At 44.5% G+C, this 26958-nt stretch overlaps 1 protein-coding gene across 1 annotated transcript in view; it reads left to right on the forward strand.

Moving 5' to 3' along the window:
• The first annotated feature begins 802 nt into the window (after positions 1-802).
• The window catches only part of naglu (N-acetylglucosaminidase, alpha), a 49440-nt gene continuing 23284 nt past the window's right edge, over positions 803-26958 (forward strand). Inside the window, exons 1-4 of the mRNA XM_072561137.1 lie at positions 803-1243; positions 9819-9966; positions 14451-14597; positions 16274-16359. Of these exons, the coding sequence (XP_072417238.1) occupies positions 837-1243; positions 9819-9966; positions 14451-14597; positions 16274-16359 (788 nt within the window). The 5' untranslated portion in view covers positions 803-836. The remainder of the gene's footprint in view (positions 1244-9818; positions 9967-14450; positions 14598-16273; positions 16360-26958) is intronic.

Here is a 26958-nt window from a genome sequence, read left to right on the forward strand (position 1 = left end):
GGATGGGTGTATGTAAGTAGTGTTTGTTTTTCCAAACAATTGACAACTAATTCATGATCATTAAACTCTTAATTACAGAATTTCAATGAATTCAAACTCCGCCATCTACCATGGCAGGATTCAAACCCAGGTCCCCAGAATATTACCTGTGTTGAAAAATGTGTTGCTGGGAAAGCGCAGCAGGTCAGGCAGCATCCAAGGAGCAGGAGAATCAACGTTTCGGGCGTAAGCCCTTCTTCAGGAAACATCGATTCTCCTGTTCCTTGGATGCTGCCTGACCTGCTGCACTTTTCCAGCAACACATTTTTCAGCTCTGATCTCAAGCATCTGCAGTCCTCACTTTCTCCTAGTTGATATTACCTGTGTCGCTGGATTAACAATCCAGTGATGGTAGCACTAGGCTATCACCTCCCCTTATTGTCCAGATCTTGTTGCATTGAACATGGATTGCTTCAGTATCTGAGGAGTCACAAATGCGACTGAACGTTGTGCAATCAGAGGACATTTTCATTTCCGATATTACGGTGGACTGAAGGTCATTGATGAAGCAGCTGGAAATGATTGGGCCTGGGACTCCACCCTGAAGAATTCCTGCAGAGATATCCTGAAGAAGTCTTTAAACGCGAAACGTTAAGTGTGTTTCTATCTCCATGGATGCTGCCAGACCTTGCTGAGTTCCTCCAGCGCTATATGTTTTTGTTTCAACAGGATTCTATTTTCATATCCATCCAATGACTGATGTTGCTGTTGTCAATACGAGGAGGGCGGGTCTCCACTTTCGAGCCTTGGCTCCTAATTGGGTGTTTCAGCTGTCAGTCATTATTGGATGCGTTGGTATGGCGGCAGTGGGCTGTTGGGTGTTGTTGTTGTCTGCGGCCTTGGTTAGTGTCCACTGTGATTTCCAGACATTAGAGCATCTAAGGCCGACTGCGACCGACTTGGAGCAGACAAAGGCTGTGCGGGAGCTGCTGCTGCGGCTGCTTGGGCCCCGAGCCCCGGGTTTCCTGCTGACGGTGAACCGGTCGATGCCTGGGCCCGAGCAGCGGGATCGGTTTGAAGTGCGGTCACTTTCCGATGGCCGGCTCTCTGTCCAGGGCAACACCGGCGTGGCCACTGCCACTGGCCTGTACCGATATCTGAGCTCTTTCTGTGGCTGCCACATCTCTTGGTCCGGCAATCAGCTCAAGGTGCCATCGCCGCTGCCTGTTGTCCCAAAACCGTTGCGAGTTACCTCGCCGAACAGGTAATAGATTCTTGCGGCAAAACCAAGGCCATTCGACCTGTTGTGTTCATGCCAGCTCTGGAGAACACCTGCACAATCCCTTTCCTGTACTCTATTCCTGTAGCCTCACAATGGCACTTCTGTCAATTGCTCGGCAATTTTCCTTTAAAGTTACTCAATGTCTCTGTTTTCATCACCCTTGTGTGCAGCAAGTTCCTATCACTCCTACTCACTGTTGTAGAAAAAGTTCTTCCTCATATTGCTTCTGTGTCTCTGATCCAAAACCTGAAACCTGTGCCTTCAAGTCCTTGTACAATCAGCTATTGGCCATCTTATCCAAACTTTGTACAAGCCTATCAAATCAATTTTCACTCGTTTTTGTTCCAAGGAAGACAATAGCAATAAGAAAAATCTAAAGGATTGTTATAAGTATATTAAGGGCAAGAGTGTAACCAATAATAATGAATGTAGGGTCCATTGAGGGCAATAGTCATATTTGTGTGTGAAGCCAGAAGTTTTGAATAAGTGCTTCAAAATTTCAGCATACTGGCTCGGCGATTAGTATTGCAAACTCAGTGCCAGGGACCTTGGTTTGATTCCATTCTCAGGCAGCTGTCTTAGTGGAGTTTGTGCATTCTTTCCATGTCTGTGTCCATTTTCTCTGGGTGCTCTGGTTTCCTCTCACAACCCAAAGATAAGTAGGTTAGGTGGATTCGCTGTGCTAAGTTGTCCATAGTGTTCGGGTGGTGCAGGCTAGGTGGATTCGCCATGGGAAATACAGGGACAGGGTAGGGGAGTGAGTTGGTGTGAACCCGATGGGACAAATGGCCTGTATGTACCCTGTAGGGATTCTATAATTCTAAAAAACTTCCCTGCAACAGATATCAAGATAACTCGTGTATAGTTTCCTGTAGTCCCTTCTTGAAAAGAGTTATATTTGCTACTCTCTAGTCTGATGCATCCTTTCTAAGATAATAACAAGTTTTGGAAAACTACAACCAAGGCATCCTACTATCTCCTCAACCATCTCCTTTAAGATCCTAGGATGAAGTCCATCTAGACTCAAGAGATTTATCAACTCCTATTTGCATTAGTTTGCTCAGTACCACTCCCCACCACGTAAGCTGGAGAGGATTTAGAAGAGATTTACCGGGATGTTGCTGGGTGGGGAAAGTTTGAGTTATAAAGAATGGCTGGATAGGTGTGAACTTTTTTACTGGAGTGTAGGAGGTTGAGAGGTGACTTTATTGATGTGAATAAAATAATGAGAGGTATAGGTAAAGTTAGCAGTAGTTGTCTTTTCCCTTGGATTGGGGATTTTAAGAGTTTAGGGCACATTTTTTAAGGTGAGAGAAGAGAGGTTTAATAAAGACATGAGAGGCAATTCTTTTACACAGCATGTGGAATGAACTTGCTGAGAAAGTGGTGGATATGGATACAAATGGTAACATGAATAGGAAAAGTTTAGAGGGATATGGGTCAGGAGCAGGTGGGTGGGACTAGTTTGGTTTGGGAATATATTCAGCATGGACTGGTTTGACTGAAGTGTCTATAAGTGCTTCCTAATATCTCTTGTGAATGGTCTGGTCCTAATACTCAGACTATGTCCCTGAGTTCTAGAATCCTCAAACAGTGGAAATCATTTATCTTTCTATTTTTTTTCCCTGTTAATGTCTTGAAGGCTTTAATCATATGGTAATTAGCAAGGCATTTTGCAGCTACATAGAATTTAGTTAGGCCACATTTGGAATATTGTGCGCAGTTCTGGTCACTACTCTGCAAGAAGGATACTGAGGCTTTGGAGAGGATACTGGAGCGGTTTACTGGGATGTTGCCTGGTTAAGCTATGAGGACAGATCAAAAAAAGTTATTGTTTTCACTTGAATGTTGGAGGACAAGGAAGTGACCTAATAGATGTTTACAAAATTATTATAGGTATGAGTGTCTTTTTCCCAGGAAAGAAATGTCAATTACTGGAGGCATAGATTTAAAGTAAAAGTGGGTACTTTTAAGGGGGAAAACATGAGGTTTTTTTAAATAAACAAGATAGTAAATGCCTGGAATGCACTACCAGAGGAGGTGGTGGAGACAGATACAATATCAATATTTAGGAACCATCTTGACAGATATATGCATAGGAAGAGAATAGAAGTATATTGACTGTGTAGCAAAAATGTTTTACTTTAGAGGGGTACCATGTGTCGGCATAGTCTTGGTGGACTGAAGAGCCTGTTCCTCTTCTTTGTTCTGTCTAAATGCTTCTTAAATGATGTAATTGTATCTGCTTCTACCACCTCCCCTGGCAGTAAGCTACTGGCACCTGTAATCCTCTGTGTGTTTAAAAAAAAAATCTTGCCTCGCACATCTACTTTAAACTTTCACCCTAATATTTGACATTTCCACCCTGGGAAAAGGATTTGATTTGATTAATTGTTGTCACATATACTGAGATACAGTAGAAGTATTGTTTTGTGTGCTATCCAGGTAAATCATACATAAGTGCTTCAGTGTAATAGAACAAGAGACAGAATATAGTGTTCTAACTACAGAGAAAGACCAACTTTCAATGAGAGGTGCACTCAAAAGTCTGTTAACAGCAGAGAAGAAGCTGTTCTTAAATCTGTTAATGTGTTTTCAAACTTCTGTATCTTCTGCCCGGTGGAAGAGAGAATAACTGGGGTGGGTGGGTTCTTTGATTATGTTAGCTGCTTTCCCGAGGGAAGTATGGACTGAATTGATGAATAGAAGGCTGGGTTGTATGATGGACTGGGCTGTGTTCACAACTCTGTATTTCTTGTGTTCCTGGGCAGAGCAACTGCCATATCAAATTGTGATGCTTGCAGACAAAATGCTTTCTGTGGTAACCTAAAAAAAATTGGTAAAAGTCATTGCTGAATTTCCTTAGTCTTCTGAGGAAGTAATAATGTTGGTGTGCTTTCTTGACCGTGTCAGCATAGATAAACCAAGACAAATTGGTGATACTTATTCCTAGGAACGTGAAGCGCTCAACCATCTCCACCTCAGCACGATTAATACACACAGAGGTGCATCTTCCACCCTCTTTCCTGAAGTCAATGTCCAGCTCCTTTGTTTTGCTGACATTGAGAGAGAGAGATTGTTGTCTTTGCACCATGCCACTAAGCTTCCTATCTCTGTCCTGTACTTTATCTTATCACTGTTTAAAATTTGACCCACCAGGATGGTGTCATCAGCAAACATGTAAGCTGAGAGCAGAATCTGGCCGAAGTCATGAGTGTAAAAGGAGTATAATAAGAGTTTGAGTATGCAGTCTTTTGGCCCACTGGTGCTGAGGATTATCGTGGAGGAGGTGTTGTCACCTTTCCTTACTGTTGGTGGTCTGTGGGTCAGGAAGTTAAGGATCCAGTTGCTGAGGAAATAGAGTCCTAGGTCTTGGAGTTTGGAGATGAGTTTGGCAGGAATTATGGTGTTGAAGGCGGAGTTAAAGTCAATAAACAGAAGTCTGAAGTAGGTGCCCTTGTTTCAGGGATGACTGCAGGGCCAGGGAGATGGCATCTGCTGTGGACCTGTTGTGACTGTAGGTGAATTCTTGTGGATCAAGGCAATCTTGGAGGCTGAAGTTGATGTGTACCATTACAAACTCCTCGAAGCAATTCATAATGATGAGTGTTGGAGCCACCAAGCGATAGTCATTAAGGCGTGTTGCCATTTTGTTTTAGTTATTGGGATAATAGTGTTCTTCTTGAAGCAGGTGGGAATTTCAGATCTCTTTAAGGAGAGATTAAACATGTCTGCGAATACACCTGCCAGCTGGTCCGCGTAGGATCTAAGTGCACAGCTGGGGACTTCAGTGTGGGTCAGTCACTTTTTGCGGGTTCACTTTCAAGAAGGCCAATCAGATTGTGACTGTGGGTACATCATTTCACGGCCTTCTGTTCAAAAACAGCATAGAATACATTGAGCTCACTTGGAGGGGATGCGTTATTGCCAGCAATTCTACTTGTCTTCACTGAGTATACCATTACATTGTGTAACCCTTGCTACAATCGATGTGTGTTTGTGTAGTTAGTCTAGGACTCTAGTTTAGTTTGGTATTGTCTCTTGGCATCTCTGATGGCTTTGCGAAGGTTGTGCCTAGATTTCTGTGTAGATCAGGGTCACCCAATTTGAATGCCTCAGACCTGGACTTCAGTAGGGAGTAGATCTCGCAGTTTGTCCAAGGTTTCCAGTTGGGGAACACTTTGATTAAGTTCTTTGGCATACAATCCTCTGTACACTTACTGATGTAATCTGTGATGATAGTGGCAAACCCATTTAGGTTGGCTGCTGAGTTCTTGAATTTGGACCAGTCCACCAATTGCAAGCAGGGAAGGACCTTAACTTTGCTGCTCATATTCTATCAGGTCACCCCTCAGCCTCTGACATTCTAGAAAAAAACAACCCAAGTTTGTCCAAGCACCCCTTCAAACTAATGGACTCCAATTCAGGCAACATTATGGTAAACCATTTTTGCACCCTGTCCAAAGCCTGCATATCCCTCCTATTGTGTGGCAACCAGAACTGCACAGAATTTCCAAATGTTGCCTAAATAAAATTTAGTATAGCTGCAACATGACTTTGCCAACTTCTATACTCAGTTCTCCAATCGTTGAAGGCAAACATGTTTTGCACATTCTTTACTACCTTATCCAGTTATGATTAGATTAGATTACTTAGTGTGGAAACAGGCCCTTCGGCCCAACAAGTCCACACCTACCCTCCAAAGAGCAAACCACCCAGACCCATTCCCCTACATTTACCCCTTCACCTAACACTACGGGCAATTTAGCATGGCCAATTCACCTAACCTGCACATTTTTGGACTGTGGGAGGAAACTGGAGCACCCAGAGGAAACCCACACAGACACTGGGAGAATGTGCAAACTCCACGCAGACAGTTGCCTGAGGTGGGAATTGAACCACTGTGCCACCGTGCTGCCTATGATGTTATGTTGCCACTTTGGGGGAGCAATGGACATGCACTCCAAGATCTCTCTGTATATCAATGTTAAGGGTCCTGCCATTTACTGTATACTTTCCTTTTACATTTGACCTCCCAAGATGCATCATTTCATACTTGTCCAGATTAAACTTGATGTGCCATTTCTCTGCCCAACTTTCCAACTGATCTATATCCTGCTGTATCCTTTGACGATCTCCCTCACTATCTACAATTCCATCAACTTTTGTCATCTGCAAACTTACAAATGAGATCATCTACATTTTTATCCAAATCACATGTACACAAACAACAGAGGTCATAGCATTGATCCTTGTGGACTGGTTGTAGATCTCCAGTCAGAAAATCGCCCTTCCTGATAACCCTCTGTCTTCTATGACCAAGCTAATTTTGTATCCAATTTACCAACTCACTGTAGATTCCATATGACTTAATCTTCTGGACCAGCCTACCATGAGAGACCTTGTCAAATACTTTTGTAAAGTCCATTTAGGCTACCCTTGTCAATAATCTTGATCACTTCCTCAGAAAGCTCAATCAAATTTGAGAGAGAAGACCATCCATGCGCAAGGCCATGCCGACTATCTCTAATAAGTGCAATCTTTTTCAAGTGCAAGTAAGTCCAGTCCCACTGATGTGAGGTTCATCGGTCTATAGATTCCTAACAAATTCTGACCCATCCAAGTCCCTGGAATTAAGGAACCCTCCGTCCATATTGGGAATGTTAAAATCACCCATTATAACAACTCTGCCATCGTTCCATGATCTGTCGACATAATTTGTTCATCTGTCTCTCCTAACTATTAGGAGGCTTACAGTATAATTCCATCATAGTGATTGAAACTTTCTTGTTCTTGTGTTCTACCCATGTGGCTTGGGTGGATGAGCCCTCCAGGATGTCCTCTTAATACAGCTGTGACATCCTTATCGATCAGTAATGCAACTCTCCCACTCCTTTTTACATCCCTCTCTGTCATGCCTGGAAACAGTGAGTTACCAATCTTGCTCTCTCCTGCTCCTCCAATGCTGCCTGACCTGTTGTGCTTTTACAGCACCACACTCTCAACTCTGAGCTCCAGCATCTGCAGTCCTAAATTTATCCCTGCCCTTCTCTCAACCAAGTTTCTGTAATGGCTATGACATTGTCATTCCATGTATTAATCCAGGCTTTAAGCTCATCTGCCTTACCTGTTAAGTTCCTTATGTTAAATAAATACACTTCAGACTCCCCAATTCCATTGTGTTCAGTTTGTCCCATTTCTTCTTCCTATTAGACTTAATAGACTTAACCTCTTGCTTCATCTCAATCACTGCACATGCTGACCTACCACTCTGGTTCCCATTCCCCTGCCATACTCTGACTGTGTGGAGTTTGCACATTCTCCCTGTGTCTGCGTGGGTATCCTCCCACAGTCCAAAAATGTGCAGGTTAAGTGAATTGGCCATGCTAAATTGCCCATAGTGTTAGGTGAAGGGGTAAATGTAGGGGAATGGGTCTGGGTGGGTTGCACTTTGGCGGGTCAGTGTGGACCTTTTGGGCCGAAGGGCCTGTTTCCACACTAAGTAATTTAATCTAAAAAATGGCACTAGCAAACTTTCCTGTCAGGATATTGATGCCCCTCCATTATAGATGCAACCTGTTCATTTTAAAGAAGTCTGGCTTGCCCTAGAAGAGATCCCAATGATCCAGATAGCTGAATGCCATTTAGCCATATATTCAACTGTATTATCTTCCTAATTTTGGCGTCACTAGTATGTGACGTATGGAGTAATCCCAAGATTACACCCCGAGGACTCCTGCTTTTCAACTTAAATCCCTAAATTCTGTTTGCAAGAGCAATACCAGTGTGGACCACAGCCTCTGGCTGCTCACACTCCCCAATAAGAATATCTGTGCAGTCGTCTTAAATTCATTTTTTTGTGGGATTTGGACATTGCTGACTGGCCAGCATTTAATGCCCGTCCCTAGTTATCCTTGAGAAGGTTGAGAGCTGCCTTCTTAAACTACTGCAGTCTCCCTGCTGTGGGTTGACCCTCAGTGCCATTAGGGAGGGAATTGCAGGATTTCCTAGGGTGGGGGAATGTCCAAACCTGGAGGGCATAGGTTTGAGGTGAGAGAGGAAAGACTTAAAAAGGACCTGAGGAGTAATTTTTTCACACAGAGTGGTGCATGCATGGAATGAGCTGCCAGAGGAAGTGGTGGAGGCTGGTACAATTACAACATTTGAAAAGCATTTGGATGGGTACATGAACAGCTTAGAGGGATATGGGCCAAATGCTGGCAAATGGGACTTGGTCAGACTGGCATGTCTGGTTGGTACAGCTGAGTTGGACTGAGGGTTTGTTTTCGTGCTGTATGATTGTACAACAGTGAAGGAACTGTTATTATTATATTTCCAAGTCCGGATGAGTGGCTTGGAGGGGGACTTCAAGGTGGTAGTGTTCCCATTTATCTGTTGCCCTTGTACTTCTAGATAGCAGTTGTGTGTTTGGAAGGTGCTGACTGAAGATCTTTGGTGAATTTCTTCAGAGCTCTAGAAAGTACACCCTGCAGCTACCGGGCATTGGTGGTGAAGGGAGTGTATGTTTGTAGATGTTGTGCCAAACGAGCAGGCTGCTTTGTCGCGGATGGTATCAAGCTTGTTGTGTTTTGTTATAGCTGCACCTATCCAGAAAATGGGGATTATTCCATTGCACTCCTGCCTTGTCCCTTGTCAGTGTTGGAAAAGCTTTGGGGAGTGAGGAAATAAGTTAATCGCAGCAATTTTCCTAGCTCTTCAGACACATCCTTGACCCTCGCACCAGGGAGACGACATGTAATCCTGGAGTTTCACTCTTCACCACAGAAATGCCTGGCTGTGTCCCTGTCTATAGGGTCCACCATCACTTACATTCATCTACACTTAACAGAGTCAATGTGGCGCCTGTGATCTGGCTGTTGTTGATTTCCCCAAGATGCCGACCACTCCAAAAGTATCGAAAACAGTACACTTATTTGAGAGTGGACTAACCGTGGGGGACTTCTGTATTGCCTATCTACCAAATCTTTGGTGTGTGATCACATTCCTAAAATTCCAATCTATAAGACTTTCTGCCTCCTGTATACTCCTCAGTGAGTCTATCTGCTGGTCCAACTGATTCTTGTGGTCCAAGAGAAGCTGTGGATGGACGCGTTTTCTACAGACATAGTTGACAGAGACATTTGACTTCTCTCTGACTACATCTCAGAAGTGCTGCCCTATCGCCTCACAGTATTACATGCAAACACCTACCTCGTGACTGCTATTAGTGTGCAGTCTCAAACTAAATGCCAAATTGGGTGTACGGTGATAATAAGTATATGGGGGAGAGGGAAGTAGTACACTGAATATCAATGCATGTGTGTTAAGAAGAATGGTACAAACTCTTTCCTATATTGGGACTTAGTAATTTAGATTCCACTGCTGATTAAAGAAATGAGGGGTGACTTTGAAATGTTATCATGTGTGCACAGGATGAAGAGGGGCAATATTATTATCTATCTTATAATTTTAATCTTTAGATACCAGTCCTTATATATCAGACAAATGTCTGAAAATTGAATCATTGTTTGTAATTTCTTTTTATGATTGCACTTAGATTCCATTACTATCAGAATGTCTGTGCATACAGTTATTCATTTGTTTGGTGGGACTGGGAGCGCTGGGAGAGAGAAATTGACTGGATGGCATTGAGTGGCATTAATATGCCATTGGCATTTACTGGTCAAGAAGCCATATGGCAAAAGGTAAAGTATTCCTGCAAGTTTAAAGATCTTTTAAAATAAGTGCATGCAATTTCTGGCCATAACCTTATTGAGGACTTCAGACTATTTGCTAGAAATCTTAAAATGTATGTGAACTTTTCATATCTGTCACTTGCTATTCAAATTTAATTTTATACAATCTTTTCACTGAATTAAATGGATAGGTTTCAGTGGGATTTTTGTTATTTCCGAAAGTATTTGATGATCTCAGCACAATCCTAAATCTTCTGGGAAGTGTGAAACATCCCTGTCAAAAAGAATCTATCCAATCAAACCTGCTGCCTCCATGGAGCATGTACAATTGACTTTGCTAACGACTGCAGTGAACATTTCTCAATGTTGCTCCTGATACTGAAAAATATTTTTGCTAAAATGTTTACCCATCTCCTCTTCACTCTGACTGTTACATCTCCCCTTTCTCCACAGTCCAGATATCAAAGAAAGCTGTACATTTTGATTATATCCTTACAAACCTTTTATTATGATTTTCCATTCCAAATGAAATTATTTTTGTAAGGAGGTGAATTGTATAACATAACACTTCAGCTATGAGTTTATTGAAGCCACTTGGTACAATATTATGTGGTTACAATACTGGACAAGCGACTAGCTGTCTATTCTCTAACCAGTTATGCTCTCCTAAAGTTCCTGTATTTGTGTCACCTGCATAATTTAATCTGTGCACTCTATAAGAACACCCGAGTTCCAGTTCTCTGCCCACTCTGCATAAACCTTCAACCCATTACTAATTTAAAAACTTGTCTATTTCCTTAAATTTACTCAATATCCCAGCATCCACTGCTCTCTGGAGTACTGAATTCCACACATTTGCTACCCTTTGAGAGATTTTCACTGATTTCTGTTTTAAATTTGTTGCACCATATCCAAATGTTAGGACCTTTGTATTCTAGATTACCCCACAAGAGGAAACATCATCTCTATCTCTAATTTGTCAATCTCATCAATCTCAATTAGATCTCCTCTAATTCTTGTAAACTCTACAGAGCTGAAAATGCTCAATCTCAGTAATCCATGCTCCTCATCTCTAGAATCAACCTAGTGAACCTCCTCTGAACTGCCTCTAGTAAAAATCTAACCTTTCTCAAGATTTTATGCAGTACTTAAGGTGCAGTCTCACTAATTCCTTATATAATTGTAGCAATATTTCCTTAGCTGAAAATGTGTTGCTGGAAAAGCGCAGCAGGTCAGGCAGCATCCAAGGAGCAGGAGAATCGATGTTTCGGGCATGAGCCCTTCTTCAGGAATGAGGAAAGTGTGTCCAGCAGGCTAAGATAAAAGGTAGGGAGGAGGGACTTGGGGGAGGGGTGTTGGAAATGCGATAGGTGGAAGGAGGTTAAGGTGAGGGTGATAGGCTGGAGTGGGGGTGGGGGCGGAGAGGTCAGGAAGAAGATTGCAGGTTAGGAAGGTGGTGCTGTGTTTGAGGGTTGGGACTGGGAAGAGTGGGGCGAGGGGAAATGAGGAAACTGGAGAAATCTGAGTTCATCCCTTGTGGTTGGAGGATTCCTAGGTGAAGATGAGGCGCTCTTCCTCCAGCCGTCGTGTTGCTATGGTCTGGCGATGGAGGAGTCCAAGGACCTGCATGTCCTTGGTGGAGTGGGAGGGGGAGTTGAAGTGTTGAGCCACGTGGTGGTTGGTTTGGTTGGTCCGGGTGTCCCAGAGGTGTTCTCTGAAACATTCCGCAAGTAGGCGGCCTGTCTCCCCAATGTAGAGGAGGCCACATCGGGTGCAGCGGATGCAGTAAATGATGTGTGTAGAGATGCAGATGAATTTGTGGCGGATATGGAAGGATCCCTTGGGGCTTTGGAGGGAAGTAAGGGGGGGGGAGGTGTGGGCGCAAGTTTTGCATTTCTTATGGTTGCAGGACAAAGTGCCAGGAGTGGAGGTTGGGTTGGTGGGAGGTTTGGACCTGACAAGGGAGTCAAGGAGGGGGTGGTCTTTTTGGAACGCTGATAGGGGAGGGGAGTGAAATATATCCCTGGTGGTGGGGTCCGTTTGGAGGTGGTGGAAATGATGACGGATGATACGGTGTATATGGAGGTTGGTGGGGTGGTAGGTGAGGGCCAGTGGGGTTCTGACCTAGTGGCGATTGGAGGTGCGGGGCTCAAGGGCGGAGGAGTGGGAAGTGGAGGAGATGCGGTGGAGAGCATCGTCGATCACGTCTGGGGGGAAATTGTGGTCTTTGAAGAAGGAGGCCATCTGGGTTGTACGGTATTGGAACTGGTCCTCCTGGGAGCAGATGCAGTGGAGACTAAGGAATTGGGAATATGGGATGGCGTTTTTACAGGAGACAGGGTGGGAGGGAGTTCATCCACTTTACCAACGCCTTCCACCCTGACCTCAAATTTACCTGGACCGTCTCAGACTCCTCCCTCCCCTTCCTAGACCCTTCCACTTCTATCTCGGGCGATCGAATCAACACGGACACTAGACTACACCTCCTCCCACCCTGCCCCCTGTAAAAACATAATCCCAATTCCTTCGTCTCCGCCGCATCTGCTCCCAGGAGGACTAGTTCCAATACCGTACAACCCAGATGGCCTCCTTCTTCAAAGACCGCAATATCCCCCCAGACGTGATCGACGATGCTCTCCACCACATCTCCTCCACTTCCCGCTCCTCCGCCCTTGAGCCCCGCACCTCCAATCGCCACCAGGACAGAACTCCACTGGTCCTCACCTACTACCCCACCAACCTCCATATACATCGTATCATCCGTTGTCATTTCCGCCACCTCCAAACGGACCCCACCACCAGGGATATATTTCCCTCCCCTCCCCCATCAGTGTTCTGAAAAGACCACTCCTTCCGTGACTCCCTCGTCAAGTCCACACCCCCTTCCCCCCCAACCAACCCAACCTCCACTCCTGGCACCTTCCCCTGCAACCGCAAGAAATGCAAAACTTGCGCCCACACCTTCCCTTCCCCCCCCCCCCCCTCCACCCTTACTTTCCTCCAAGGCCGCAAGGGATGCTTCCATATCCGCCACAAATTCACCTGCACCTCCACACACATCGTTTACTGCATCCGCTGCACCCGATGTGGCCTCTATATTGGGGAGGCAGGCCGCCTACTTGCGGAACATTTCAGAGAACACCTCTGGGACACCCACACCAACAACCCAACCACCCCGTGGCTCAACACTTCAACTCCCCCTCCCACTCCACCGAGGACATACAGGTCCTTGGACTTCTCCATCACCAGACCATAGCAACACGACGGCTGGAGGAAGAGCGCCTCATCTTCTGCCTAGGAATCCTCCAACCACAAGGGATGAACTCAGATTTCTCCAGTTTCCTCATTTCCCCTCCCCCCACCTCGTCTCAGTCCCAACCCTCAAACTCAGCACCACCTTCCTAACCTGCAATCTTCTTCCTGACCTCTCCGCCCCCACCCCCACTCCGGCCTATCACCCTCACCTTAACCTCCTTCCACCTATCGCATTTCCAACGCTCCTCCCTACCTTTTATCTTAGCCTGCTGGACACACTTTCCTCATTCCTGAAGAAGGCCTCATGCCCGAAACATCGATTCTCCTGTTCCTTGGATGCTGCCTGACCTGCTGCGCTTTTCCAGCAGCACATTTTCAGCTCTGATCTCCAGCATCTGCTGTCCTCACTTTCTCCTCGCAATATTTCCTTACTTTTATACTCTGTTCCTTTAGCAATAATGCCAAAATTCCATTTGGACCCTCTCACCTGCTGTACTTGCAAACTAATTTTCTGTCATTCATGCATGAGGACACCCCGATCCCTCTGCATCAAATACTCTGAAGTTTCTCTCCATTTGGATAATAAGTTGCTTTTTGATTCCTCCAACCAAAATGAATAAGCACACACTTACCTGTGTTAAACTACCTTGTCAAATTTGGCCTATTTACCTAATGTATTCGTATCTATTTGAAAATTTCTTCCTTCTTCATTGAAATTTACTTTAATGTCATTTGCAAATTTGGCTTTGATATCTTTTATCCCTGCGTCCAGATCATTAATACAGATTATAACTAGTTAGAGGCCTGAGGATCAAACTTCAGCACCCCACTATTTGTATTTTGCTAACCAGAAAAAGGCCCATTTATTTTGACTGCCTGCTTTCTATTGTTTAGCCATTCTTCTGTCCAAGTTGTATAAACAAGTTATAGTTGATAATATGTGAAGAACAAAAGTTAACCCTCCAATGTACACCATTTCTAACTCTTCTTCCACCAGAACAACCCCAATACGTTTTATCTGATCTATCAATCAACTTCATTCACTCTCGCACCAAATCTTTATCTTATCTATGTCCGTATTGATGATTGAACATGTGCTGTTACCTTTAGAGATCTTCGCAAGATTTGAGTTTGTAATAAAGCAGCTAATGAATAGTGGATCAGAGTTGATCACTTTGCAATTGCCCAGAGTTGCTGTTTATTCAGAGCAGGGATGAATGATTCTCACTTCATTTTAGATATACCTTTCATTGGGCTTCAATCATACTGAGATAGACAACTTTGTTGTTGGTCCTGCATTTCTTGCATGGAATCGTTTGGGGAATATGCATAGCTGGGCAGGACCATTACCAGCTTCCTGGAACAAACGCCAATTGAGTCTACAGGTAACAATCAGTATCACTAAAATGTTGCTGTTCTTCGAATCTTTGTACCTTTCAACGTTAGAACTTTCAATTTTTTCCAAAGGTTTCAGCTTGTAGCGATTTAAAGCACTCCCAAGTTGTCATATTCCCTGTCTAATATGTACAGAATTTATTAAATTCTAATGAATTGTTGTCTCAAGTTATGGCCTTATTTGAACAACCAGGGGTAGCGCATAGAGCAAGTAATGTTTGAAATAGTTAAGATTATGTATTTTGATTTAATGATCTATTGAAGAACATATCTAACCTTGGAACGATTCACAGGTCACAGGTCACAGGCCACAGTCCAGCCAAAAATTTCTTTTTTAATATAACCCTGGTTTTCATTACACCAACACTATATTACCTAATAACATAAATTTTAATAAAAGTAAATGTTATCATTCCCATGCTATATTTTTACCTTTTGTACCCACCTAAGAAAAGGTGCTCCCATCACACAGGTTATCTAAAGCCTTGTATATTTAGCACTAACACTCATATATGTTCAAATATTTTAAAATCTGTGAAGATTTTGACAGTTTAATCTACTCTAAATATGCCTGAAATGAGCAAAACAATTTTTTCATTTGTTTTCAATGAGAAATTTTAAAAAACTTCTAAAACAGAACAAGTTAAATGTATGGATGTTTGCCAATGTTCAGCGCTATTCGCAACTCTTCAGCTATTGTTCAAATACAACAAGACCTGAACAGTATTAAGGCTTGGGCTGACAAGTTGTCTTCATGCCATGACTATAACAATCACCCCTTGATAGTCAATGGTGTTATCATTACTGAATCCCACACTATCAACTCTCTGGGGTTGTTGTCTTTGACCAGAAACTGAGATGGAGAGGCTACGAATCCTGCAATGAGTAACTCATCTTCTGACTCCCTAGAGTTTGTGTATCATCTACAAGGCACAAGTTAGGAGTGTGATGGAATACTCCCCACTAGCCTTGCATGTATACAGCTCCAACAAGAAGCTTGACATCATCCAAGAGAAAGCAGCCCACTTGATTGTGACTACATCCACAAGAATTCATTCCCTACAGCATCAGTGGGTACTATCTACAAGATGCACCGCAAAAATCCACCAAAGATCCTTAGACAGCACATTCCTAACCCACGATACATCAATCTAGAATGGCAAGGGCAGCAGGATACATTGGAGTACCACAACTTGCAAGTCTCTCTCCCAAGCAACTCATCATCCTGATTTAAAACTTTATCGCTGTTTCTTCCTTGTCACTGGGTCACGGTTCTGGGTTTCCTTCCCTAATGTTATTGTGGACCTACCTATAGCACGTGGGCTGCAACAGTTCAAGAAGGTAGCTCACCACTACCTTCTCAAGGATAACTAGAGATGCCAGCCAGCAATGCCCACATATCCCAAGATAATTTAAAAAACACTAAGCGGTGGAATTGTACAAGATAAATGATCCTTCTGTGGTTGGCATAAGCCCTTTGTTCCTGCTTTAATTAGTGGGTTTACTTTTAATATTAAGATTTAGCGTATCATGTAACCACTATGTTACACAACAAATAGATTGTTCGTTGTATGCTGAAGTCATTCTGTTAAATTTTAACTAATAATCACTGGAGCAAAATTCTGCTCTTTTTCTAATTTGAGTTTTTCCTTATTCCAACATCCAGCACCAGATTCTTCAGCGCATGAGATCTTTGGGTATGTTGCCAGTCCTTCCTGCCTTCTCTGGATTTGTCCCTGGTGCCATTAAAAGGTACTCGCTGCAGTTCCTATTCTTAAAAAAAAATGTTTGCTTTAAATTAGTTTCCTATGATTTTGAGGAAAAAGTATTAGAAGAAGAAAGTAATTGTAAAAATGAAACCAAAAAAGAGAAAAAGCAAATTACTGCAGATGCTGGAATCTGAAACCAAAAGAGAAAATGCTGGAAAATCTCAGCAAGTCTGGCAGCATCTGTAAGTAGAGAAAAGAGCTTTTTTTTTATTTCAAAAATATACTTTATTCATAAAATGATTTGATGGTCTGTACATTTGATCATGCAATACATATGTCCACATTTACAAACACAGATTCAAATTTATCCTTGTCATTTACAATCCTGTGCATTTTTCAATCTTGTACATATACATATATTTGGCTGAGGCATCAGCAGAGCCCAAGAAAATGTCCGCATGGGCCCCCTGTTCTTCTTTAGGCAGGCCGATCTTACACGGTGGTCTTTCCCCACCGCGCCTTGGCGGCAGCTGCCCCAAGCTTCAGCGCGTCCCTCAACACGTAGTCTTGGACCTTGGAATGTGCCAGTCTGCAACACTCGGTCGGGGTCAACTCCTTCAGCTGGAAGATCAACAGGTTTCGGACCGCCCAGAGAGCGTCCTTCACCGAGTTGATGATCCTCCAGGCGCAGTTAATGTTCGTCTCGGTGTGAGTCCCGGGGAACAGGCCGTGGAGCACGGAGTCCCGCGTCACGGCGCTGCTCGGGACGAACCTCGACAAGCACCACTGCATTCCTCTCCAGACTTCCTCTGCATAGGCACATTCCAGAAGGAGGTGTGTGACAGTCTCGTCCCCCCCCGCAGCCACTTCGAGGGCAGCGTGCGGTGCGGCAGAGAGTCCGGGCGTGCATAAAGGATCTCACAGGCAGAGCCCTTCTCACCACCAGCCAAGCCATGTCTTGGTGCTTGTTGGAAAGTTCTGGCGATGAGGCATTCTGCCAAATGGCTTTGACAGTCTGCTCAGGGAACCGCTCAACAGGATCCGCCCTCTCCTTTTCCCGAAGGGTCTCAAGGACACTACGTGCTGACCACTTCCTGATGGACTTGTGGCCAAAGGTGTTTTTCCTCATAAATTTCTCCACGAAGGACAGGTGATACGGAACGGTCCAACTACTCGGAGCGTTCCGCGGCAGCGAGGCCAGGCCCATCCTTCACAACACCGGGGACAGGTAGAACCTCAGTACGTAGTGACACTTGGTGTTTGCGTACCGGGGATCCACGCACAGCTTGATGCAGCCACACACAAAGGTGGCCATCAGGGTGAGGGTGGCATTGGGCGTGTTTTTTCCCCCATTGCACCGGTCTTTGTACATAGAGTCTCTTCGGACCCGGTCCATCTTTGATCTCCAAATGAATTGGAAGATGGCCCGGGTGACTGCGGCGGCACAGGTCCTGGGGATAGGCCAGACCTGTGTCACATATAGCAATACTGAGAGTACCTCACACCTGATGACCAGGTTTTTTCCCGCGATGGAGAGCGACCGTTGCCCCCATCTGCCTAGTTTCTGTCTCATCTTCCTGATCCGCTCCTCCCAGGTCTTGGCGCACGCCCCAGCCCCCCCGAACCAAATACCCAGCACCTTCAGGTGGTCAGTCCTGACGGTGAAGGGGATAGAGGATTGGTCGGCCCAGTTCCCGAAGAGCATGGCCTCGCTCTTGCCTCGGTTTACCTTGGCCCCCGAGGCCCGTTCGAACTGGTCACAGATGCACACGAGTCTGTGCACGGACAGCGGATCCGAGCAGAAAACAGCGACGTCATCCATGTACAGGGAGGCCTTAACCTGCAGGCCCCCGCTGCCAGGAATAGTCACCCCTCTCAGGCTCGCATCCTTCCTGATGGATTCGGCAAATGGCTCTATGCAACACACAAACAAGGCGGGTGAGAGGGGGCATCCCTGCCTGACTCCAGATCTTACAGGGAAGCTATCTGATTCCCACCCATTGATTGAGACTGCACTGACAATGTTGGTGTAGAGCAGTCTGATCCAATTTCCGATTCCCTCCCCAAAGCCCATTTTGGAGAGGTCATCCCTCATAAATGTATGCAATATCCTGTCAAAGGCTTTCTCCTGGTCCAGGCTGATGAGGCAGGTGTCCACCCCTCTGTCCTGCACATAGGCGATCGTATCCCTGAGGAGTGCGAGACTCTCAGATCTTCCTGCCCGGTACAGCACAAGTTTGGTCCGGGTGGATCACCGATCCCAGAGCAGACCTGACCCGGTTGGCGATGACCTTTGACAAGATTTTGTAGTCTGCATTTAACAGTGAGATCGGTCTCCAATTTCTAATTTCCTCCCTCTCCCCCTTCCGCTTGTAGACGAGGGTGATGATGCCACTCTAACTGACCCTCTGTCAAAGCTAAAAAAAAAGGAGAAATAGGGAGCTATTTATACTAGGCTGAGAGAAGGTTGAGTCATGACTCCAGAAGCAAAGGTAGCAATAAAGAGGTGATAATGACAGTGCATAGAGAGATTATAGGGAAATTAGGAGCTGTGAATGACGAAGACTGAAGCCAGTGCTATGTGACAAAATATGTGGGGGATGGGCGAAGCAGAGGCAAAATGGAAAACAGGGGAGAAGGGTAGCAAAGGGGGGGGAAGAGGAGAGGAAAAAGGTGATGAGAGAGTGGGGAGCGAGAGAAAGAGAGACAATCAAGAAATAAGAGGTACAGAACAGTGAAAAACATTTTTAAAAACGATAAATAAAATAAAATTACGGATCAGAATGACAACAGAGGGGTCGAGATGGAATAATCATCTGAAGTCGTTGAATTCAGTGTTGAGACTGGCAGGCTGTAACGTGGGGCATGGGAACCCAGACTGTAGCTTTAGGGTGCAGGACCTGGAGTGTAGGGAGGTTAGGAATATGGCATCAATCTTAAAGGAGGGTGCCTGTAAACAGAAGAGTGGCTTGAAGTGTGTATACTTTAATGCCAGAAGTATACGAAATAAGGTAGGTGAACTTGCAGCGTGGGTTGGTACCTGGGACTTCGATGTTGTGGCTATTACGGAGACATGGCTAGATCAGGGACAGGATTGGCTGTTGCAGGTTCCAGGGTTTAAATGTTTTAGTAGGGTCAGAGGTGGGGGTAAAAGAGGGGGGGGGGGTGTGGCTTTGCTTGTCAAAGATAGTATTACAGCGGTGGAAAGGAAGATGGACGAAGATTTGCCATCTGAGGTAGTTTGGGTTGAGGTTAGGAATAGGAGAGGTGAGGTCACCCTGTTAGGAGTCTTTTACAGGCCTCCTAATAGTCCTAGAATCGTTGAAGAAAGGATTGCGAAGATGATTCAGGAGAAGAGTTATTCAGAGTTATAAGGTAGCCCGGAAGGACCTGAAGAGAGAGCTAAGAGCAGCAAGGAGGGGACATGAAAGGTCCTTAGTGGGTAGGATTAGGGAAAACCCTAAGGCTTTCTATAGGTATGTTAGGAATAAAAGAATGACTAGGGAAGGAATAGGTCCAATCAAGGATAGTAATGGGAAGTTGCGTGTGGAGGCTGAAGAGATTGGGGAGGCGCTGAATGAATACTTTTCGTCAGTATTCACTCAGGAACAGGACATTGTTGTCGATATGAATACTGGGGCACGAATAAGTAGAATGGATGGCTTTGAGATATGTAGAGAAGAGGTGTTGGAAATTCTGGCAAGGGTGAAAATAGATAAGTCCCCTGGGCCTGATGGCATTTATCCTAGGATTCTCTGGGAAGCAAGGGAGGAGATTGCAGAGCCATTGGCCTTGATTTTTGTGTCCTCTTTGTCGACAGGAGTAGTGCCAGAGGACTGGAGGCTAGCAAACGTGGTTCCCTTGTTCAAGAAGGGGAGTAGGGATAATCCTAGTAACTATAGACCAGTGAGTCTCACTTCTGTTGTGGGCAAAGTCTTAGAGAGCATTGTAAGGGATAGGATTTATGAACATTTGGATAGGAATAATGTGATCAAGGATAGTCAGCATGGTTTTGTGAAGGGCAGGTCGTGCCTCACAAACCTTATTGAATTCTTTGAGAGGGTGACTAAGGAGGTAGATGAGGGGAAAGCGGTAGATGTGGTATATATGGATTTTAGTAAGGCGTTTGATAAGGTCCCCCATGGTAGGCTACTGCAGAAAATACAGAGATATGGCATTGAGGGTGAGTTGGAGGTTTGGATTAGGAATTGGCTCTCTGGAAGAAGACAGAGGGTAGTAGTTGATGGCAAAGGTTCATCTTGGAGTGCCGTCACTAGCGGTGTTCCGCAAGGATCTGTTTTGGGACCATTGCTGTTTGTCATTTTTATAAATGACCTGGAGGAAGGGTTAGAAGGTTGGGTGAGCAAGTTTGTGGATGATACGAAAGTCGGAGGAGTTGTAGACAGTGAGGAAGGATGTGGAAGGTTACAGCGGGATATAGAGAAGCTGCAGAGCTGGGCAGAAAGGTGGCAAATGGAGTTCAATGTAGCTAAGTGTGAAGTGATTCACTTTGGTGCGAGTAATAAAAAGATGGATTACTGGGCTAATGGTAGACTACTTGGTAGTGTGGAAGAGCAGAGGGATCTTGGTGTCCATGTACACAGATCTCTGAAAGTTGCCACCCAGGTAAATAGTGCAGTGAAGAAGGCATATGGCGTACTGGCTTTTATTGGTAGAGGAATTGAGTTCCGGAGTCCTGAGGTCATGCTGCAGTTGTATAAGACTCTGGTGCGGCCGCATCTGGAATATTGTGTGCAGTTTTGGTTGCCATACTATAGGAAGGATGTGGAGGCACTGGAACGGGTGCAGAGGAGGTTTACCAGGATGTTGCCTGGTATGGTAGGAAGATCCTATGAGGAAAGGCTGAGGCACTTGGGGTTGTTTTCATTGGAGAAAAGAAGGTTTAGGGGTGACTTGATAGAGGTGTACAAGATGATTAGGGGGGTTAGATAGGGTTGACAGTGAGAACCTTTTTCCACGTATGGAGTCAGCTATTACAAGGGGGCATAGCTTTAAATTAAGGGGGGGTAGATATAGGACTGATGTTAGGGGTAGGTTCTTCACTCAGCGAGTCGTAAGTTCATGGAATGCCCTGCCAGTAGCAGTGGTGGACTCTCCCTCTTTATGGGTATTTAAGCGGGCATTGGATAGGTATATGGAGGATAGTGGGTTAGTGTAGGTTAGGTGGGCTTTGATCAGCGCAGCATCGAGGGCCGAAGGGCCTGTACTGCGCTGTATTCTTCTATGTTCTATAACGTGCCTAGTCTCCCCACTCTCTCATCACCTTTTTTCCTCTCTTCTTCCCCCTTTGCTACCCTTCTCCCCTGTTTTCCATTTTGCCTCTTCACCCATTCCGCAACCTTCCCCCCCCCCCCCCCCCCACCGCCCCCCCCTCCATTTTGTCCCATACCACTGGCTTCAGTCTTCGTCATTCACAGCTCCTAATCTCCCTATAATCTCTCTATGCACTGTCATTATCACCTCTTTATTGCTACCTTTGCTCTGGAGTCATGAGGAGAAAGTGAGGACTCCAGATGCTGGAGATCAGAGCTGAAAATGTGTTGCTGGAAAAGCGCAGCAGGTCAGGCAGCATCCAAGGAACAGGAGAATCGACATTTCGGACGTTTCTTCTTCCTGAAGAAGGGTTTATGCCTGAAACGTCGATTCTCCTGTTCCTTGGATGCTGCCTGACCTGCTGCGCTTTTCCAGCAACACATTTTCAGTTCTGGAGTCATGACTCAACCTTCTCTCAGCCTAGTATAAATACCTCCCTATTTCTCCTCCTTTTTTAGCTTTGATAAAGGGTCAGTTAGACTCAAAACGTCAGCTCTTCTCTCTACTTACATATGCTGCCAGACTTGCTGAGATTTTCCAGCATTTTCTCTTTTTTTTGTTTCAGATTGCAGCATCTGCAGTAATTTGCTTTTACTAATTGTAAAAATGAATTGCTTATGCAGTTACTCATATTTCAAGCTCTTGCTTGGACAATTTCAGAAAGAATTGGTGAAGGATTGAACTGGAGACTTCCTTTACATGTGTTTATATACACGGAGTTACACATTACAGTGAAAGTGATAGCTCTTGACATCAACTCATCTTTTGACCAAGTGTGGCGTCAGGGACCCCTAGCAAAACTGGAGTCAATGGAAATCAGGGGGCAAACTCTCTGCTGGTTGGAATCATACCTAGCACATGGAAAGATGGTTGTGGTTGTTGGATGTCAGTCTCCAAATAGCGCGCGCGTATATATACACACACACACACACACACACCACACACAATGTTTTACTGCAACTTTTGACAGGTTCTACCTTTGCCCTGTACTTGGCAATGTTGGAGAGATTATCTGGGGAAGGGGTTTTAGGATACACGCCTGTGTAGACCTCCAGGGAAAGTGTGTGGGGAGAGAGAGGGCGGGAGGTCAGTCATTTGGAAACGGTGTCTGGACTCCCGTCAGGACTGTTCTCAGCAGCATTTCAGTAAGTCGAGTTCGCTTTTAATCACTGTAAACAAAAGACGTGATCAGTGTTGGAAACACTTCTTGATGTAATGTTTCTACCGGGACCTTGAGATAATCGAATATTCAGATAATCGAGATTTCTCTGTAGAAGGACAAGGGCAGCAGATACTTGGGAACACCACCACTTGCATGTTTGCTTTCAAATCGCTCACCATCCTGACTTGAAAATATACCATCATTCCTTCACTATCACCAGGTCAAAATCCTGGAATTCCCTCCCTAACAACATTGTGGTCTACCTACAGCACATAGAGTGGAGTGGTTCAAGAAGGCTGCTCACTATTGCCTTCTCAAAGGTAACTAGGAAAGAACGATAAATGCTGGCCCAGCCAGCAATGCCCACATTCAATGAAAGAATGAAAACTAATAAAGAGTAAATGGCTTAGAATTTATTGTTTACTTAGAGAGAGCTCAAATTAATGCCCAGTGAATGTTCACTACCTGGATACAAGTAAACACTTAATACATTAATTAACATATTTCCTTATGCCTTTTCAACTCCATATTTAAAGCTAACCTGTACAAACAGTATTGTAAAACAAGCTAAATTGAAAAACCTCTGTTCTATGCAAAATACCACGTTTTGAGACCTTCCTTCTCTAGGGGCCATAACAGTTTTTCAATGCATTTCTTTCTAGAAAACCTACAATCAAATTATTGATGACTTGCATCTACCCTTCAAGCCAACAACGGCAATCGTAAAATAGTCAGCAAAGAAAGTCAAAGCTAATGCTGGTACCCTCTGCACAAAGACTGCCAGACCTCCTGAGTTTTTCAAGCACTTTGTTTTTATTTCAGATTAGTCTGTAACCTGTTCTTGCTTGCAATAGAGTGTACGTTATCTGATGAATGATTATTTAGATAAGCTTCATAGAGTTACGTAGGAACTTAGGAGCGGGAGTAGATCATTTAACCATTTGAGCCTGCTCCACTTTACAATAAGATCATGGCTGATCTTGATGTGGTCTCTGTTAAGGGGACACAATGGCCTAGTGATATTATCCCTGGACTAATGTTCTGGGGACACAGGTTCAAATCCTGAATATGACTTTGAATTCAATTTTTTTTTTAAAATCTGCAATTAAGAATCTACTGATGATCATGAAAGCATTGTCAATCATTGAAAAAATCCATCTGGGTCACGATTGTTCTTTAGAGAAGGAAACCTGCCATCCTCACCTGGTCTAGCCTACATGTGACTCCAGACCTACAGCAGTGTGGTTGACTCTCAGCTGCTCTCTGAAATGGCCTAGCAAGCCATGAGGGTAGATGAAGGGCAACTAGGGGTGAGGCCAATAAATGGCTAGCCAGCCACACCCATGTCCAAAATGAGTGAAAAAAATAAAGCTCCACTTCCCAGTCTGCATCCCATAATCTTTGATTTGCTGATCTATCCAGAATCTAACTCCACCTTTGAATAAATGTTAAAGATCCTACCTCAATTATCTTGTGGGTAGACAATTCTACACTTGATTAACCGGAGATAAAAAGAATCTCTCCAGTCCTCTTATTCTTAGACAATGTACCTTAGTTCTAGTCATTCCCAAAAAGAAGTCAACCAGATATCCATTCAGAGTCAAGAGCTTTTGCCCGAAACATCAATTCTTCTGCTTCTCGGATGCTGCCTTACACACTCGATTGATCTTCAGCATCTGCAGTCCTCACTTTCTCCTAGATATCCATTCAACCCAGTCCTTTCATGATCTTAGAATATAGAACAGTACAGCACAGGAACAGACTCTTTAGCCCACAAGGTTGTCATCAAATTAGACTAATCCCATGGTCCATATCCCTCCATTCCTTGCATTTTCATGTGCTTATCAAAAAGTTCTTTTAAATGCTCTGTCATATCTGCCTCCACCATCACCTAGCCCTGGCATCACGTTCCAGACTCCACAACTTCATGTACTTTTAAAAAAAGAAATTTGCTTCTGAGATCTCCTTTGAACATTTCCCCCTTCTCTCTTAAATGCATACCCCCTAGTATTAGACATTTCAACTCTGGGGGAAAAAGATTCTGATCATCAACCGTATCTATGCATCTCATAATATTAGAGACTTCAACAGGCCTCTGCCATTCCAGAGAAAACATCCCAAATTTTTCTAGCCTCTCCTTAAAGCTCATACCCTCTAATCCAGGCTGCGTCCTGGTAAACACTTTCTGTACTCTCCCCAAAACCTCCACACCCTTCCTGTAATGTGGCAAGCAGAATTTAATGCAATAACGTCTAACCAAAGTCTTATAAAACTGCAACATGACATCCTGACTCTTGTACTCAGTTCCCTGACGTACAAAGGCAAGCATACCATATGTCTTCTTTACCACCCTATGTACTTGTGTGGCCTCTTTTAGGGATCTATGGACTTGAACCTCAAGATCTCTCTGTACATCAGTGCTTCATTAACTGAGTACTTTTCCTTAACATTTGATCCCCAAACCTTGTATGTTTTAACAAGATTGCCTCTCATTGATGAATATAGACTAACCTACCCAACTTTCCTTGGTAAGAAGAGTGTCACGATGGCTCAGTGGTTAGCACTGCTGCCTCACAGCACCAGGGACCCAGGTTCGAAATTAGCCTCGGCCGACTGTCTTGCGTGGAGTTTGCACATTCTTCCTGTGTCTGTGTGGGTTTCCTCTCACAGTTCAAAGATGTGCAGGTTAGGTCAATTGGCCATGCTAAATTGCCCATAGTGTTAGGTGCATTAGTCAGAGGGAAATGGGTCTGAGTGGGTTACTCTTCAGAGGTTCAGTCATAGAAATGTACAGCATGGAAACAGACCCTTCGGTCCAACCTGTCCAGGTTTACCAGATATCCTAACCCAATCCAGTCCCACCTGCCAGCACCCAGCCCATATCCCTCCAAACCCTTCCTATTCATATACCCATCCAAATGCCTTTAAAATGTTGCAATTGTACCAGCCTTTACCACTTCCTCTGGCAGCTCATTCCATACATATATCACCCACTGCGTAAAAACATTGACCCTTAGGTCTCTTTTATATCTTTCCCCTCTCACTCTAAACCTATGCCCTCTAGTTCTGGACTCTCCAATCCCAGGGAAAAGATTTTGTCTATTTATCCTATCCATGCCCCTCATAATTTTGTAAACCTCTACAAGGACGTCCCTCAGCCTCTGACGCTTCAGGGAAAACAGCCCCAACTTGTTCAGTCTTTCCCTAGAGCTCAAATCCTCCAACCCTGGCACCATCCTTGTAAATCTTTTCTGAGCCCTTTCAAGTTTCACAACATCTTTCCAATAGGAAGGAGACCAGAATTGCACACAATATTCCAACAGTGGCCTAACCAATGTCCTGTACAGCCACAACATGACCTCCCAACTCCTGTACTCAATACTCTGACCAATAAAAGAAAGCATACCAAATGCTGCCTTCACTATCCTATCTATCTGCGACTCCGCTTTCAAGGAGATATGAATCTGCACTCCAAGGTTTCTTTGTTCAGCAGCACTCCCTAGGACCTTACCATTAAGCGTATAAGTCCTGCTAAGTTTTGCTTTCCCAAAATGCAGCACATCGCATTTATCTAAATTAAACTCCATCTGCCACTTCTCTGCCCATTGGCCCATCTGATCAAGATCTTGTTGTAATCTGAGGTAACCTTCTTTGCTGTCCACTACACCTCCAATTTTGGTGTCATCTGCAAACTTATTAACTGCACCTCTTATGTTCGCATCCAAATCATTTATGTAAATGACAAAAAGTAGAGGACCCAGTACCGACCCTTGTGGCACTCCACTGGTCACAGGCCTCCACTCTGAAAAACAGCCCTCCACCACCACCCTCTGTCTTCTACCTTTGAGCCAGTTTTGTATCTACATGGCTAGTTCTCCCTGTATCCCGTGAGATCTAACCTTGCTAACCAGTTTCCTATGGGGAACCTTGCTGAACGCCTTACTGAAGTCCATATAGATCACATCTACCTTTCTGCCCTCATCAATCCTCTTTGTTACTTCTTCAAATAACTCAATCAAGTTTGTGAGACATGATTTCTCATGCACAAAGCCATGTTGATTATCCCTAATCAGTCCTTGCCTTTCCAAATACATGTACATCCTGTCCCTCAGGGTTCCCTCCAACAACCTGCCCCACCGAGGTCAG

Source organism: Chiloscyllium punctatum, chromosome 42 (genome assembly GCF_047496795.1).
Source record: "Chiloscyllium punctatum isolate Juve2018m chromosome 42, sChiPun1.3, whole genome shotgun sequence".
NCBI classification, from domain to species: Eukaryota; Metazoa; Chordata; class Chondrichthyes; order Orectolobiformes; family Hemiscylliidae; genus Chiloscyllium; species Chiloscyllium punctatum.